The following is a 16,668-nucleotide window of genomic DNA, read 5'->3' on the forward strand; positions in this document are numbered from 1 at the left end:
CATGTTATTGATAAATAGGTAGATAAACAGGGTACAAACAGGCAAATTTAACCTGCAGCCAGGCAATATGTAAAAGTATTGCTCAATATTTGCAGCGCGATTACCGGGATCTGGGGAGAAATCAAACACATAAGTTAAATGCTGTGAGTTTGTTTTATAGCCTCGGTGCTGTGATGGCCATGTCACAGTGAGCAGGAGGGCAGTTGTGCCTGTGTCCCCATGGTGTCACAGTGAGCAGGAGGGCACCAGTGGCTTGTGTCCCCGTGGTGTCGCAGCAGGCAGGAAGGCAGTGGTGGTTGTGTCCTGTTCATGTCACAGCAGGCAGGAGGGCAGAGGTGGCTGCATCTCCATGGTGTCACAGCAGGCAGGAGGGCAGCAATGTTTGCGTCCCCGTGGTGTCGCAGCAGGCAGGTGGGCAGTGGTGGCTGTGTCCCTGTGGTGTCACAGCAGGCAGAAGGGCAGTGGTGGCTCTGTCCCCGTGGTGTCACAGCAGGCAGGAGGGCAGTGGTGGCTGTGTCCCCGTGGTGTCACAGTGGGCAGGAGGGCAGCGGTGGCTCTGCGCTGAGGGAGGGGTGGCCCCCGCATCCTGGGACTGGGGTCCCATGCTGGAGACTCACTTCATTCTGCCCCCCCTCAGAGCCAATGGAGCAGCACCCAGAGGAGATACCCCCGTGCTCATGGACAGGGTTTTGGGAGCGCTCACCATTGTCCGTGGCTGCACCCACCATGAAGATAAAGCCCTCAACGCCAAGGAGGAGGGTGAAAACTGAGCAAGCCCCCAACATGGGGGCATCACTGGATGTTGGGGTGCTCTGCATGCATCTGTGAGTAGTGGCAGAGGGAGCCAGGAGCCCCTTTGGCCACAGGGAAGGGTCTGTCCTCCCCTTACCCATGGGCCTGGGGTCGAGGTGAGTGGCTGCCTGGGAGCATGAGGGTGACAGGACAAAAGGGCCCAGGAGTGGAGAGGAGAAGGCAAGGGCAGGATGGGGAGGGGGCTTCTGGGGTCAAGAAAGGAGCTCTGATCTTTGGGTCAGTGGAGCACTGTTAGGAGCCAAGCAGAGCCCAAAGCTGAGCCTCTTTCACCCTTCCAGTTCTCTCCCCCATCCCACTGGGGAGGGAGTGAGTGTGTGGCTGCATGGTGCTTAGCTGCTTACCAGAGTTAAAGTATGACAGGCTCCAATTCAATTCCAGCCCCTCCTCAAGCTCTTACTCTCCTCTGGCCCATGCTCAGACACCAACTCGGCTATCGGCCCTGCTCAACCTTCAACTCAAATGCAGCCCCTGCTCAAGCTCTTACTCAGCTCCAGCCCATGCTCTGGCCCCTTCTTGGGCTTCGACATCTCTACTGGTTCATGATGCCACTCAACTGAAGTCCCTCCTTGGGCTCCCACAAGCTGCTGCCACTCCTTGCTGTGCACTCAGCTCTGTAGTCCTTGGGCTCCAACTCTGTGCCAGCCTCTGCTCTGGCTGCTACAACCTTCAGCCCCTATTTGGTCAGCCACTGGTCTTTGATCTGTCTCAGACAGTACTCATTCAAGATTGTTACCAGAGTTTAGGGGCTGGAGCAAAGCTGGTGAAATGTCCAGAGACAAGTGGATGCCACAACAGATGCCAGCTCTGAATGGCCATCAAAGCAGGAACTGGAGCTAAGGAGGTAATAGCTCCCCAAGGAAGATGCAGAGACAATTACCTGCTCTATCTCTTGTATTTAGAGCAGGTGCAGTAGTGCTGTGGATGCCTAAACAGGGGCCAGAGACAAGCTGGAGCCCCAGCAGGGGCGAGAGCTGAGTAGGGGCTTGAACAGGGTCTGGAGCTTAGTTGGAGACCAGTAGGTTCCAGATCCAAGTAGCCTACTTGGACAGATACTTGGCTCTTCGTCCTACTGCAGGTGCTTCTCAAATCAAGACCCTGTTCAAGACATTGCACCCATTTTCAAAAAGGGCAAGAAGGAGCAGCCGTGGAATGACAGGCTGGTCAGCCTTATCTCAGCCCCTTGGAAGCTGATGGAGCAAAACCATTTGTTTGATTCCTTTGCCTACATCCAGCAGCCGTTAGCGTCCAAGATGCCCTGGGGTAGCTGAAGTATCAGTATGCTGCTTGGAAACCTGACCCAGCACCTATGGGAGCTCTTCTGAAGCATTAGCTGGTCACCAGTTAAAGTATTTCCAAACACCTCATTTGAGACAACTTCCTTCTCTCCATTAAAGCAAAGTCTAGACTAGTTGATTAGAGATGGATATCTGCACTGAGGTATCTGGTGTTTGAGGAGACCTGTCTCCTCCCTTTCTTCACCAAAAATGGAGTCCCATATCATTAAGCCAACGGGAGTGTGCAAATCTGGCCACACAAAACTGATGTTTCACTGAAGTTGGTCGCCCTGCTTCCCAGTATCAGGTAAAAGATACTGTGAAGAACCCAGCTGGCTGACTCACTCTTTAGTGAGTTGTGGAATGCACACTGCTGGGACGGGAGCGTTTTTAGGGCACAGGTCTCTGCAAGAAGCAAAATGCTCTTTTTTTTAATGATGCAGTCCTGACTATAACAGAAATGTTTTGAAAATGTCAAGAAAAATGAAAAAATCAAGAAGGATAAGGGGTTGGGGCTTTGAGCAACAGAGAAGAGCCAGGAACTGCTGGTGTATTTGGAACCAACAGGGAAACACCTGTGAAATGCCTCAAAGGAATTAGGGTGTGTTCCTCTAAAAAGGTGTCATCGTCAATAGGCCAGCAGAAGTGCCTCTGTAGGCACCCTGCACACAGCCCGGATAACAAGCAGGAGAATCTGGAAGCCACCGTGCATCTAAAAAGCTACAATCTAATCAGTGAAACATGGTGGGATGAATCACACGACTGGAGCATTGCAAATTATTCAGAAGTGACAGTCAAGATAGGGTGGGTTGGGGGCATTACCCTCTTTGTAAAAAATGGATTGACTGCCCAGAGCTGCCAGAGAAAAGAACGAGGAACAGGTTGAGAGCTTCTGGGTAAAAACTAGGGACCAAGATAACAAAGGAAACCTCGTGGTTGGTGTTTACTACAGGTCCCCTGACTAGGAGAAACCTGTAGATGAAGCATTCTTCAACTACAGGAAGCATCACGCTTGCAGGCTCTGATCCTGCTGGGGGACTCCACTCATCCTGACATCTGCTGGAAAAGCAGCACAGAAGATATAAGCAGTCTTGAAGAGAGTTGAAGATAATTTCTTGATCTAGATGACAGACAGTCCCATCAGAGCAGAAGCATTACCGGACCTGTTGCTTACCAACAAAGATGAACTAATTAGAGATGTCAAGACTGGTGGCAGCCTGGACTGCAGTGATCAAACCCTGGTGGAATTCACAGTCTTGAGGGATATGGGCTTGGTGAAGAGTAGAGTCAGGACCCTGAATTTTAAGACAGCAGATGGGACCCCCTGGGAAACTGCCCTCAGGGACAAAGGAAGTGAACAGCCACTGGCAGCTCTTGAAGGACATTTTTCAGAGCACAAGAGCTCCCCCCGGTGCCCAGCCCGTGGCCAGCACTGCTTCTGTCGTGCTCTGGGGTCTGCCAGGGTCTGGACTGGGAGAGGAACCAGGCAGGATTGACTATTCACCTAATACAGGCACTGAAGCCCAGAAGGAGAATGAAGCTGATCACATCTCAAAGAACAGACCTCACCTGCTCTGTGATCAATGGCCAGGTCTGGAAATGGCTGATATAAGGGCTTGGGTTTGGAAGGAGCGTCCGGGGCAGTCTCTTTGCCTGTTCAAACAACAAGAAGCTGGGCTGGATCTTTGAAGTCAGGGATCATGTTTGAGGACCCCTATGGGTATGACAATGCTCTACAGGGCCCCAGAACCTCCTCCACATGCTCCCTTCTCCTGTGGGGCTCCCAGATGCTGCCAGCCCTGCAAAGGGTTCAGGAGAGGACTTGTCCTCCCTGTGGCCTGGCTGAGGAACTTCGTCCCAGCAGTGTCATTGGTTATTTTACACCTCTATCTCCTATGGAAAAAGTGCTGGGAGCAACGGCGATTGGAAGGGTTGAGGTCATCCACTTCGGGCCTAAGCAGGCTGACCTGTGCAGCAGAGGAAAGATTAAAAAGTTCTCAGGGAGGTTTTAGAGTTAGTGCTGCTATCGCTAATAACAGTAATGGTGGAATGTACATCTTCTTCATTAGATAACCAAAGTTATCTAATTTTAGTCTTGTCAGCCATTCTTACCTTAAAAATAATAAATAAATAAATAAATGCTGTAACTTCAATATTTAGCTTCTTGCATGGGATTTTTAGAATAATGCCTTTTCTCTTGGTATTATTTGTTTGGTATCAAACAATGTCTACACCTGACAGCATTTCTCTCAGAATTGCCAGGTTTATTCTCTGAGTTGTTTGTTTTGGTTTTTTAAACATAAAAGGTGAAGCGACAGGTCCAGGTGGTGTAAAAACACAAGGGAGAGAGCCAGCCAAATCATCCTGGGGTGAGCAGGATGCCAACTGATACACAGGAGCCCAGGCCACAGCCATGTTGCTGCCGTGCTTCTACAGCCAAGAGCAGAGGGTGCTCATCACGTAGGGGCCACGGCTGGGCAGCTGGGAGGGGAGACCCTTCAGTAGGTGTTAGATATTTGTAAGGGTTTGGGATTCAGCCTCCCTAACTATAAGGCCTGGACTAAGTCACTCAAAGTGAATAATTTACATTTACGTGGTTATTTCTCAAAGACACCATGTGTGGTTCACTGTTTCTTTGTCTTGGCTAACAAGTTTTGTCACTTTTGCTCTTCTTATTCTCTGTGGCTTGTGAAGAGCCCACTCTGGTCCAGGGGAAAAGTATGTGGAGGAAGAAGCGGCGGAGAGGAACTGTTATGGACTGACTGAAACCCTCCATTCCCCATCCCACTGCGCTGCTCAGCAGGGAGGAAGTAGAGGAGTCTGGAATGAAGAGTGAGGTTGTGTCTTGGGAAAAGAAAGGGGTGGGGACAAGGTGTTTTAGTTTTCTCTTTGTTTCTCACCACCCAACTCTATTTCTGTGGGCAACAAATTAAATTAATTTTCACCAAGTCAATTCTATTTTGCCCATGATGATAACTGGCAAGTAATCTCCCTTTTAACTCCACCCATAAGATCTTTTCCGTCTTATTTTCTTGTCCTGTTTGAGGAGGGATAGTGAGAGAGCAGCTAGGTTAGTGTCTGGCAGCTGGCCAGGGTCAACCAAATACAGGCTGCCACTGGCTGCACTAGAACATGATTCCTCTGCACAATTTTTGGTCTAGGACATTCTCAAGCAGATCTCACTCACCCTGAGATGTCTGCATGGCAAACTTCTCCACCTTACTTAGCCATGCCAGGCTCCTGTTCTGGCGGAAGGGTTCTTACAGGCAGCCGAACAGCCACATTTCTCTGATTGTTTCCAGACGTGTCTTCTGGAATGTCATGTCTCTGTTCCTGGAGGGCTCAGGTTTTATTGGGGCAGATCTACCAGCCCCTGCGCCTTGGAGGTATTTCAGAGACTTCCAGTGAAAGCAGAAACGCACACTGAGGTCAAATTCCTGCCAGTCTCCAGCATCCGCACTGGCTACCTCCCCTTTGACTGTAGTGTCACTTCAAAAACCTGTTTCCCGCACCTACTTTTATTCACACCCCCTATATTTAGGAGGACCCCACATCGAAGCAGGTGGATGTGCCCTGAAGGAAGCTGCAGTCTGTGGAGAACCCACGCTGGAGTAGGCTCCTGGTAGGTCTTGTGACCCCATGGGGGACCCACGCTGGAGCAGTTCATGAAGAACTGCAGCCTGTGGGAAGGACCCACATTGGAGAAAGTCATGAAGGACTGTCTCCCATGGGTGGGACCCCACGCTGGAGCAGGGGAAGAGTGTGAGGAGGAAGGAGCAGCAGAGATTGTGTTATAAAGGAAGGAGCAGCAGATGAAGTGTCATAAACTGATGGCAACCCCATTCCCCATCCCCCTGCACTGGGAAGGAGGTAGAGAAGTCAGGAGTGAAGTTGAGCCTGGGAAGAAGGGAGGGATAGGGGGAAAGTGTTTTTAGATTTCTTATTTCTCATTATCCTGCTCTGTTTAATTAGCAATACATTAAATTAATTTCCCCAAGTCAAGTTTTTTCAGCCCATGAGGGTAATTGGTGAGTGATCTCCCTGTCCTTAACTTAACTGAGGAGCTTTTTGTCATATTTTCTCCTCCTGTCCTGTGGAGGAGGGAGAGCGATAGGGTGGCTTGGTGGGCACCTGGGGGCAAACCAGTCAGTCCACCACAATAGAAATGACAAATAGTGTTGTTTTCTTGTAAGAAAGCTCTATAATAGCTTGAATGACTCAAAGAGAGACACTCTCTTCTGTGGACAGTGTCTGCTCAGCGTGCTGCACGTGAGTTGGAGTCATGTTTGATACTGCACCACTCCAGGTTCCCAGCACCTGAAGGGATGTAAGATTATCTGTGTTCTTTTATTCTTCTGATAGCTCTGAGAAATAGGATTGTGAATGACACCTAACAGAGTCTGGGTGCCTTTGTTACTGGGATCACAATGAATCCTCACCTCCTGCTGGAAATGCTCAAGGCTAAGCCTGGCAGGGACCTGGACAACCAAATCTCTGTTCATGCTTACAACAGTGTGCTGGGACAGAGGATCTCCAGAGGCCCCATTCCAGCGGGAACTCATTTATGAGCCATTGTTTGTCTTGGTATTGTAGGAGGTTTGGAAGTCACTCGTTCAGGCCAAATCCTCAGTCCAAATCCAAGATGGGACGATGGGCGAACCCAAGAAAAGCAACTTGAGGTGCTGAGGATCATCTTTGCAAAGATAGCTACAGAAGAAGCACCTCTTCTCCTCAGCTTTGGTGGAAGGATCCCCATGGAGGTGTCAACCATGCTCGAGTGCCTTAGTGGGCTGGTTTTGGCTGGGATAGACTTAATTTTCTTGACAGTAGCTATTATGGGGCCATGTTTTGTATTTGTGCTGAAAACGGTGTTGATAATACAGGGATGTTTTCACTCATGTGTAAGCTGAGCACTGCTTACAGAGAGTCAAGGCCTTTTCAGCTTCTTATACTGCCCTGCCAGCGAGGAGCCTGGGAGTGCACAAGAAGACAGGACAGGACACAGCTGGGACAGCTGACCAGCCTACCCCAACTGATCAAAGAGATATTCCCTGCCATGTGATGTCATGCTCAGCCTATAAAGCTGGGGTAAGGAGAAGGAAGCGGGGGTGTATGGAGTTAACGGCATTTGTCTTCCCAAGTAACCGTTGCATGTGATGGAGCTCTGCTTTCTTGAAGATGGCTGAACACCTGCCTGCCAATGGGAAGTAGTGAATGAATTTCTTGGTTTGCTTTGCTTGCATGTGTGGCTTTTGTTTTACCTATGGAGCTATCTTTATCTCAATCCATAAGTTTTCTCATTTTCACTCTTTGGACTCTCTCCCCCATGCCACTGAGGTGCGTGTGAGCGAGCGGATGTGTAGTGCTTAGATGATGGCTGGGGTTAAACCACAAAGCTTTTGCTTTCCTTGCAAATCTGGCTGGTGGCCATGACTGTGGATGTGCTGCCTTCTGTGCTTACTGGGGCTGCTCAGAGCCACTGTTCCACCATCCTGCCCTCTTGGGCTGCTCTTCTCATCTGTTGGAACCGTCAGGCTCCTTGGAAGTCATGGTGATGCATTCAGAGAGACAAGATGGACAGAGACTAAAATCTCTTGCTCACTGAGGGTGAACCTGTAATTCAAGGGAAAGTTGTTCTTCCCTCTAGACAGGGTATCTTCTCCTTGCAGTCCAGGGAGCAAGCATACAGGGAGCCACAAGTGGACATGTTTTCAAGAGTTTCCAGAAAAGTCTTGTGAGAGCCTCATATTACCTGGAGAATACAGAAGCACGGGTACACCTCTGACCATAAAGTTGAGTGAACTCAATCCCTCCTGTTCACAGAATCATAGAATGGTTCGGGTTAGAAGGGGCCTTAAAGATCATCTAGTTCCACCCCCCTGCCCTGGGCAGGGACGCCTCCCACTAGACCAGGTTGCTCAGAGCCCCGTCCCACCTGGCCTTGAACACCTCCAGGGATGGGGCAGCCACAGCTTCTCTGGGCAACCTGGGCTAGGGGCTTACCACCCTCACAGCAAAGAATTTCTTCCTAATCTAAGTCTCCCTTCTTTCAGTTTAAAACTGTTACCCTTCGTCCTATCGCTCCATTCCCGGATAAAGAGTCCCTCCCCATCTTTCCTGTAGGCTTCATTTAGGTACTGGAAGGCTGTTCCTGCACTTCAGGCTCCTCTCTCCAGCCATGCCCAGGAGGCTGGAAGGTTGACATTTCCTCTAGGTTGGAAGGGCAACTGGTAGGATGCCTGGACATCTGTCCTCCTTCTGGTGAGTCAAATGAGGGGACAAGGTCTGGTGATGGACAGCACTGGACCAAGAAGTACAGACCAGTTGTGGTGATGGCTGCAGGGGTCAGCTGAGAGCCCAGTCAGTACTCAGTAGGTCAGTCATAATGGGACAGGTTTGAGGTGGGTTGTGAAAGGCAAGTCAGGAGGTTGGGATCAGGGCCAAGTCAGTGAGGAATGAGACCAGGTGGGACCGTACCTGCAAGAGGGAAAGGGCAAGGGGAAAACCTGAGCTGAAAAGCAAGTGTCTGAGTGTGGATTGGCCTCTCTATGGGACCTCTCTATGGGGCTGGCCCTGGGCCCACACAACCCACTGCCCCCAGGTGGGACAAAGGCATCTGCCTCAGGGCCCTTTGCAGTCTGGACTCTATGGGGCACCAGCTGAGTAAAGGAGGCCCTTTCAGGGATTTTTTTCATGCTTCTTCCTTAATGGAAAGTGTCCAACAGCTTGGGGTGAGAGGACCTCATTTCCCATGTTCAGTTATTCCCTGTGCTGAGAGGTTGAAAAAAGAAATCTCAGTTCCAGAAATATCCTTAAGTGAAAATATGTCATGCCATGTTTGGGGAGCAGAGAGGTCCAGCTTCTAAGGGATGGAGAACTGTGAACCCAGCACAGGAGCACAGCCACCAGGGCAGGGATCTACCTAGCAAGAGGACTGGGGCAGGCCTGGAGATGGTGGCCTGGGTCAACTGGGAGTCCAGATCATCAGATGGCTTTGTGGTGATGCGGCAGGATCAAGATCAAGACAGGAGCACAGATGAGCAAATCAGGATTAGATTCAATGAGGGTAATGAGGGTCAGAGAGAGGCCAGTACTCAACAGGCAGGTCCACAGGGACAAGGCAGGTCCCAGGTCCTGTTATTGCCCTTGGGGCCCTGACATCAGCAGGACTGGGAGCAGCTCTGTGGAAAGGCCCTTGGTGCTGTGGTGCACAGCAAGGTGGCTGTTAGCCATTTGTGTGCTCAAGCAGCGAGGAGTGCACACAGCACTGAGGGCTGCATGAAGAGGAACATGGCCTGGAGGTGACGAGACATGATCTTTGTTCTCCAGTCAGCACCTCAGAGAACATAACATCCCTTCATCCTATCACGCTCCAGGCCCTTGTGCCTCAGGGAGAGGTTCAGAGGCCCTCTTCCAACAGGGAACAGAGCCTGTCACCTGAGGAGGACTCAACCCATCCAACAGGGCAAGTCTCTGTGGCTGGAGAAAATGCTCCTGGCTCTGGCTCTGCCTCTTCCTCCCTACTGGCCACTGGAGCAAGCTGGAGGGACCAGCTCAGGCCACCAGGGCTGTATTAGTCTAAAAGTCAATGACAGCGCAGTCATCTGTGAGGAGAGGAGCTGAATACCATTTCTGGGATCCCATCATGTCTTGTGTTCCCGATAACCAAGTTCAGACATGCCCATGCTCACTGCTCTGCCTCACTTTCCCTTTTTGAAAGAGCAGGTTTCAAGTCTACCCTAGAGGTTTTAGGGGAGCTCAGCCCTTTCTTGAGATGTTTATTAAGAGTAATCCTTAGGGAGAGCTGAGACACAGAGAAAAAAAACATGTGGGAGACTGAACACTGCTCTAAACCCCAGGACACACTGGAGAACAGGAGCATTTGGGTGCTGCTGAAAAGTCACTGCAGGAGCTGCTGGGGGAAGACAGCAAGGGCAGAGACAGGGTTTTGACAGGGCTGAGACACTCTGGTTTGCAGAGAGCCCAGGGAAAGGAACAGCATGGTGGAGAAAAAGCAGAGAGTGAGACCCTGACCTCAGTCCTCATTTCCAGCCACTGTCAGCACAGAATTCACCCCTTCATGCTGAGGTAGGTGCTGAAGATGCTGAGGGTGGAAGGGTGGAATCATTCTATGATTCTATGATTCTTACATTCTAAGTAAAGTCTGGGTGTTGTTGATGAAACTGCTGGATCTTTCAAAAGAAGAAACTTGTAAGGGGAGAACAGGGTCCTGTCCTTTCCTGCATGTCTTCCAACCCCAGCCCCCTCCTTCCCCCAGAGACCCTGAGTCCAGGCACCATGGACCAGAGAAGCTTGGGAGGAGCTGGTGGTGCTGGGTTACAGCTGGGCTGGGGTGTGTTTGACCATCCCTGGGCACTCATTGCCTTGGCTGGGATGGAAGACGTGTCTGGGCAGGGTGTTTTCAGCCTGTGACTGTCACACTGCCTGTGACCTTCATTTTGCCACACAAATTGCTGCTTTGTTTCTGTTTTTTTTTTACTTTTTGTCTGATTGTATGATGATCATGTAGGTTTTGATCTACAGTGGTCATGTTTCTCACTTCTAGTCTGTGAGGAGGGCTGGAGACATTAGTGACTCTGCAGTGACTCTAGTAACCTCTCCTAATGGTGTCTGTCATCATCACCTGCAGAAGCAATTCATCCAGACCAGGAGATGGGATTTCAAGGGATCCCTCTTCCAGGGAGTGCTGAGCAGAAGGATGTTTCTCAGGCATGGACTTCCCCTGGCTGCACTCTCAGGCATGTTCTGTGCACTTTTACACGCCCCCGACCCTGCTCTTGTGCCACCTCACCCCCAGGCACCCTGGGGACACCCTTGCCAGTGCTCAGCAATGCTGGGCAGTGAGCCCTGTGAGCACAGATGGCTGGGATGACCTCATGAGGTCCTGCTACTGGTCTGGGATGTGTAGGGAGGCAGCCCCAAAGCCCTCAGGAACCACCAACGAAGAGGGAAAGACATGACTGAAATGATCCTCCCTGTCCCTTTCCCTTCCTTCCTGCACAGTCTCTCCTGTTTCCCGATTCTCTCAGTTATGGTTTTCCTCCTGTTTAGTTTTTCAACTTCTGTACCAGTTTTTCCTCCATGGTTTGATACACAAAGTGATTTTAGGCATCCTCTCAGAGAGTCCCACAGCATCGACAGCCCCACCCTGCTGTTTCTCCAAGGCAGGAATTCCAGACTCAGTTTGCCAGTGGAAGTGATTGTTCTGGGTCAGTGTGGGAAGTAAGTGGCTTTGGGGGGACTCCTACATGAAGTGCTGGGACCACTTGCTTTGTGCAGCGTCCATCCTCTTCTTCGGAGGGAGAAGGGTCTCTGGTGTCGCATAGTTCACACAAAGGACTTTCAGAGTGAAAGGAGTGTGTTATATCCAATACCTTTCTCTCTCCTGAGAGCAGAAGGACCTCTGTCCTTGATACCTAAACTGGGTCTTCCTGGGAGCAAATTTGGGCACACGAAGGAAAGCTCTCTCAGAGAGACCAAGTGCACGTTTTGGTTTTGTTCTGTAGTGAGAAACATGCAGCTCTACAGGGCAGCTCAACTCCTTGGTATGAGGAGGTCTCTGGAAGAAACGGTTTCGCTGCTGTCTCTAGGCACAGAGTCCACAGAGTCAATGTGAAGAGATTTCTTTTAAAAAATCTTTTTAAAAGTAAAGACAGAAATACACATTCCTTCTTGGTGCTCCTCTTCTTGGGAACTGCAGAAATAAAAGAGAAACACCACAGCATGGATGGAGGGCAATGGGTCAATGGGACACCACCAGTGGAGTTCCTGCTGCTGGGAATGAGTGATGATCCCTCTCTCCAGACACTGCCCTTCATCCTTTCACTTGTCATCTACACTGTGACTGTCTTTGGGAACATCCTCATTGTTGTGCTGGTGATGGCAGATCAGCATCTGCGCACCCCCATGTACTTCTTCCTGGACAATCTGTCCTCCTTGGAGATCTGCTACAGCTCCACCATCTTGTCCCGGCTGCTGGCCAGCTTCCTGACTGGGGACAAGACCATCTCTGCTCATGGCTGTATGGCTCAGTTCTACTTTTTTTCCAGTTCTGCTGGTACTGAGTGTTACCTGCTGGCAGCCATGCCCTATGATCGGTACTTGGCCATCTGCCAGCCCTTACTCTATGCAAGCCACATGACCTGGAAGGTGAGTCTCCAGTTGGCAGCTGCGTCTTGGCTGGGGGGATTGCTGCTATTTGCGGTACTCATCTTCCTCTTATTTCAGTTGAAGTTCTACAGCCCCAAGGCAATTGACCACTTCTGTGATTTTACTCTGTTGATGGAGCTCTCCTGCAGTGACACCAACGTGCTTACAGGGGCCGCTTTAATCTTTGTCTTCTTGGATGCAGTATTCCCTTTTCTGTTCACACTGGCCTCCTATGTGTTTATCATAGCTGCCATCCTGAGGATCCCGTCCCATCAGGGCAGGCAAAAAGCCTTCTCCACCTGTTCCTCTCACCTTACTGTCGTCACTCTCTTCTATGGCACTCTCATCATTGTCTACATGCTGCCCAGGACAACTCCACCGAGGCAGCTCAACAAAGTATTCTCCTTTTTCTACACTGTCCTCACACCCCTGATTAACGCCCTCATCTCCAGTTTGAGGAACAGGGAGGTCAGGGAGGCCCTCTGGAAGGTGCTCAGGAAAGCAAAGGCCTGCACCCAGAACTCCTGGCGAGGGTGACAGTAGGAACAAACCACTTGCAAGTCTTTCACAAGGGCAAGTGCTGAATACTGGGTGCACCTCCAGAAGTGTGTGCCACTGCGCCTACTTGAAACTAGCGCAGGGATGAAAGAGGAGAGTTCTCATAAATAAATACTCTTGTAGAGGACAGACTGTGAAAAATGCAATGGGTTGGCCTTTCCCTTCATGATAAATGGTTTGGTGACCTTATTTGTGTGAACTTCTTAAATGACAGTTCTCCTTTACTGAGAAAGTAGAAGACCAAATTTGGGACAACATCCGAGTATCATCCAGACAAGCATGAGGGCATATCATTCCCTCCTCTGTTCCCTGAGGGGTCAACAAGCCCCTGCCCCAGCTGTACTCCTCTGGCTCCAGCTGTACCTTTGTTCTTTTCTCTTCACTTTTCTGGTAGGGAAATAGGGACAGCCTGATCCTAGCTTCTTCACCTTGAAGGATCAGGCTTTCCTTCTCAGCCATATTTCTCCACTGGAAAGCCCTGATTCAGCCTTCCTCCAGAGCCCAGGGACAGGAGTGGGCTTGGGGTCTGCATTCCCACAGATCTTGATTGCTTCAGTCCCCTTTGGGATGGGAGCCTTTGCCACCAGCACACACAGCTGACTCCTCTTCAGCTTCCTCACCAAGAGCCCTGTGGCCTCTTCTGCAAAGCTGTTCTCTGATCACTTGGCCCCTAGCTGACGCTTTGCACGGGGCTTTTGGGTTTACTGCACCCCAATGTGCAGGACTCTGCCCCTGCCTTGGCTGGATTTCAGGATGCTCCTGAAAGTCCCATTCTGCAGCATGTCATATAATAGAATCATATAATCATTTTGGTTGGAAGAGACCTTTAAGATCATCAAGTCCAACCACTAACCTAGCACTGCCAAGTTACCCCTAAACCATGTCCCTTAGCACTACATTTACATGTCTTTTAAATACTTCCAGGGATGGCGACTCAACCACTTCCCTGGGCAGCCTGTTCCAATGTTTGATAACCCTTTCAGTGAAGACATTTTTCCTTATATCCAGTCTAAACCTCCCCTGGTGCAACTTGAGACTGTTCCCTCTTGTCCTATCGCCTGTTACTGACCAACCCCCACCTCGCGACAACCTCCTTTCAGGTCGATGTAGAGAGCAGTAAGGTCTCTCCTCAGGCTCTTTTTCTCCAGGCTGAACAACCCAAGTTGGCTCAGATGCTTTTCAGAAGACTTGTGCTCTAGACCCCTCACCAGCTTCGTTGCCCTTCTTTGGATACGCTCCAGCACCTCAATGTCTTTCTTGTGGTGAGGCGCCCAAAACTGCACACAATATTTGAGGCGCGGCCTCACCAGTGCCGAGTCCAGGGGGACCATCACTGCCCTAGTCCTGCTGGCCACACTATTTCTAATACAAGTCAAGATGCAATTGGCCACCTTGGCCACCTGGACACACTGCTGGCTTATATTCATCCAACTGTCAACCAACACCCGCAGGTCCTTTTCCACCGGGCAGCTCTCCAGCCACTCTGCCCCTGGCCTGAGGCGTTCATGGGGTTGGTGTGACCCAAGTGCAGGACCCGGCACTTGGCCTTGTTGAACCTCATACCATTGCCTGGGTCCATCGATCCAGGAAGGCTGTAGAGCCTTCCTACCTCAAGCAGATCAACATCCCTCCCAACTTGGTGTCGTCTGCAAACTTACTGAGGGTGCACTGAATCCCCTTGTCCAGACTGTTGATAACGATATTAAAGAGAACCGGCCCCAATACTGAGCCCTGGGGAACACCACTTATGACCAGCTGCCAACTGGATTTAACCCTGTTCACTACAACTCTGGGCCATCCAGCCAGTTTTTCACCCAGTGAAGTGTACTCACATCCAAGCCACGGTCAGCCAGTTTCTCCAGGAGAATGCTGTGGTAAATGGTGTCAAAGGCTTTACTAAGGACTAGGCAGACAACATCCACAGCCTGTCCATCATTCACTAAGTGGGTCACCTTATCATAGAAGGAGATCAGGTTTGTCAAGCAAGACTTGCCTTTCGTAAACCCATGCTGACTGCGCCTGAGCAGCTGGTTGTCCTGTACGCGTCACGTGATGGCACTGAAGATGATCTGCTCCATGACCTTCCCCACCACCAAGGTCAGACTGACAGGCCTGTAATTCACCGGATCCTTCTTGCAGTCCTTCTTGTAGATGGGCGTCACATTTGCTAAACTCCAATCAACTGGGACCTCCCCGGTTAGCCGGGACTGCTGATAAATGATGGAAAGTGGCTTCGTGAGCACATTCACCAACTCCCTCAGTTGGATCCTCCCTTAGGTGGATCCCATCCGGCTTCATAGAAATTTCAAGATGCCCCTCAATAGCAACCTGGCTTCCAGAGTCTCAAGCAGCAGTTAACAGAGACCAGAGCTCTTGGGTCAGTGGTGGATGGGCACTGAAGGATCTTCCTTTGGTTTAACTTGGGAGAGGCTCAAGAAAGGCCCTATCACAAAGGGATAAAATGATCCTTGGTCTCCTGTAAAGAGCAAACTCCTTGTGGGATATTGAATGGGGTTTGTGGGAATGTATGAAGAGGACTGTAGGAACACACAAAGGTTATGCTAGGTTGTTCAGAAGGGCCAAAGGCAGGGATCTGGAGGGATCCAGGTCACTGTCCTGGTTTGAGGTGAACCAATTTTCTGTTCATTAATTTTACCTTTTAGCTAAGCCTTATGGAGACACTGTTCATTCTCAGAGCGATAAGACCAAGGGATGGTACGCAGAGAGGCTCTTGCTTATACTTACCACTATAACAACCAAGGCCAGATAACTTTTGTTATTTGCCCCATTGGAGGGACAAAAGTGGGAAAGCATAAAGGGGTCGCACCCACAGTGAGGAGAGTTCAGGATAGGTGACCCAAAAGTAACCAAGAGGGTATTCCATCCCATCTGCCCCATGCTCAGAATAAAAGCTGAGGGATCAATGGGTCAGCCTCTTTCTTCAATGGCTGGCGTCCGAGGAGGACTCTGTCTGTTCATCTGCCTTTGATCCCAATCTGTGCCTTCCTGAATCCAGATCCAGAATCCAGTTCCCATCCATTGCTGAGTCCAGTCTGGGACTTTCCCAATGCCTGCTGGTAACGTGATCATCATCCTGGGAGCTTACTACAGTTTTGTGTATATTTTATATATTTCATTCTTTTCTTTTTATTTTATAATTAATATTTCATTAAAGTAGTTCAGTTTTTTTCCTAAACTCATAAGTTTCTTTTTCTCTGTCCCTCCTCTCCTTGGAGACAGAGGTGGGGGAGAGCATCTGTCATTCATCTCGGTGGCCAGTCTGGCCCAAACCGTGACAGAGGCCCAATGTGGGGCTTGAGTGGGGCTTGACCAGAGCTCTGATAGATTGCCTGAATAGTTTGAATTCCAGCTTGCTCAGAGATTAAAACAGAAAGCTGACATCATATCATTCTTAAGCAAAATGTTGTATCACGCCTTTAGACAGCTCTGTTTGAAGTTAGTTGTTGCAACGCTGCTTAACCTGCTGAATGTGTTGCATGGTTTATTTGCTCTTTGGGTTTGAATGCGGTGGTTTAAATGTGCAATTTTGCTGTAGTTTGGAATTCAGATGTATAATATGGTTACTTGGATAATAGTTCTTCCTGCATATCTTGGGCATCAAGTGATGTATTCTATTACTAATTACACTTTCAATTTTACCTGCGGAAAGTTTACTTCGCCCTTTAATACTTACCCCAAAGTCACACCATCAGAGCTAGGGGAAACCTTTTGGGCTGTTTAAAAAATGAATGTTACTTTCATAAAATCATGATTTAGTTGTTGGTATTTCTGAATGTGTTGCAGGGGTAGTTTTTTATTAAACCAGTGCAGGAGTGAGCGTTGTGTAACATGT

General features: G+C 49.8%; 1 protein-coding gene across 1 annotated transcript; it reads left to right on the top strand.

Annotated features, from left to right (window-relative positions):
* Positions 1 to 11,831: 11,831 nt before the first annotated feature.
* Positions 11,832 to 12,794, top strand: LOC141736764 (olfactory receptor 5B21-like). Its single transcript, XM_074571333.1, has one exon. The coding sequence runs from the start codon at positions 11,832 to 11,834 to the stop codon at positions 12,792 to 12,794; it is 963 nt and encodes a 320-aa protein (XP_074427434.1).
* The last annotated feature ends 3,874 nt before the right edge of the window (positions 12,795 to 16,668 follow it).

Source organism: Larus michahellis, unplaced genomic scaffold, assembly GCF_964199755.1.
Source record: "Larus michahellis unplaced genomic scaffold, bLarMic1.1 SCAFFOLD_115, whole genome shotgun sequence".
Classification (NCBI taxonomy): domain Eukaryota; kingdom Metazoa; phylum Chordata; class Aves; order Charadriiformes; family Laridae; genus Larus; species Larus michahellis.

Excerpts from the sequence above, each read along its gene's own strand:
- LOC141736764 (XM_074571333.1), top strand. The coding sequence starts at position 11,832 with ATGGATGGAGGGCAATGGGTCAATGGGACACCACCAGTGGAGTTCCTG.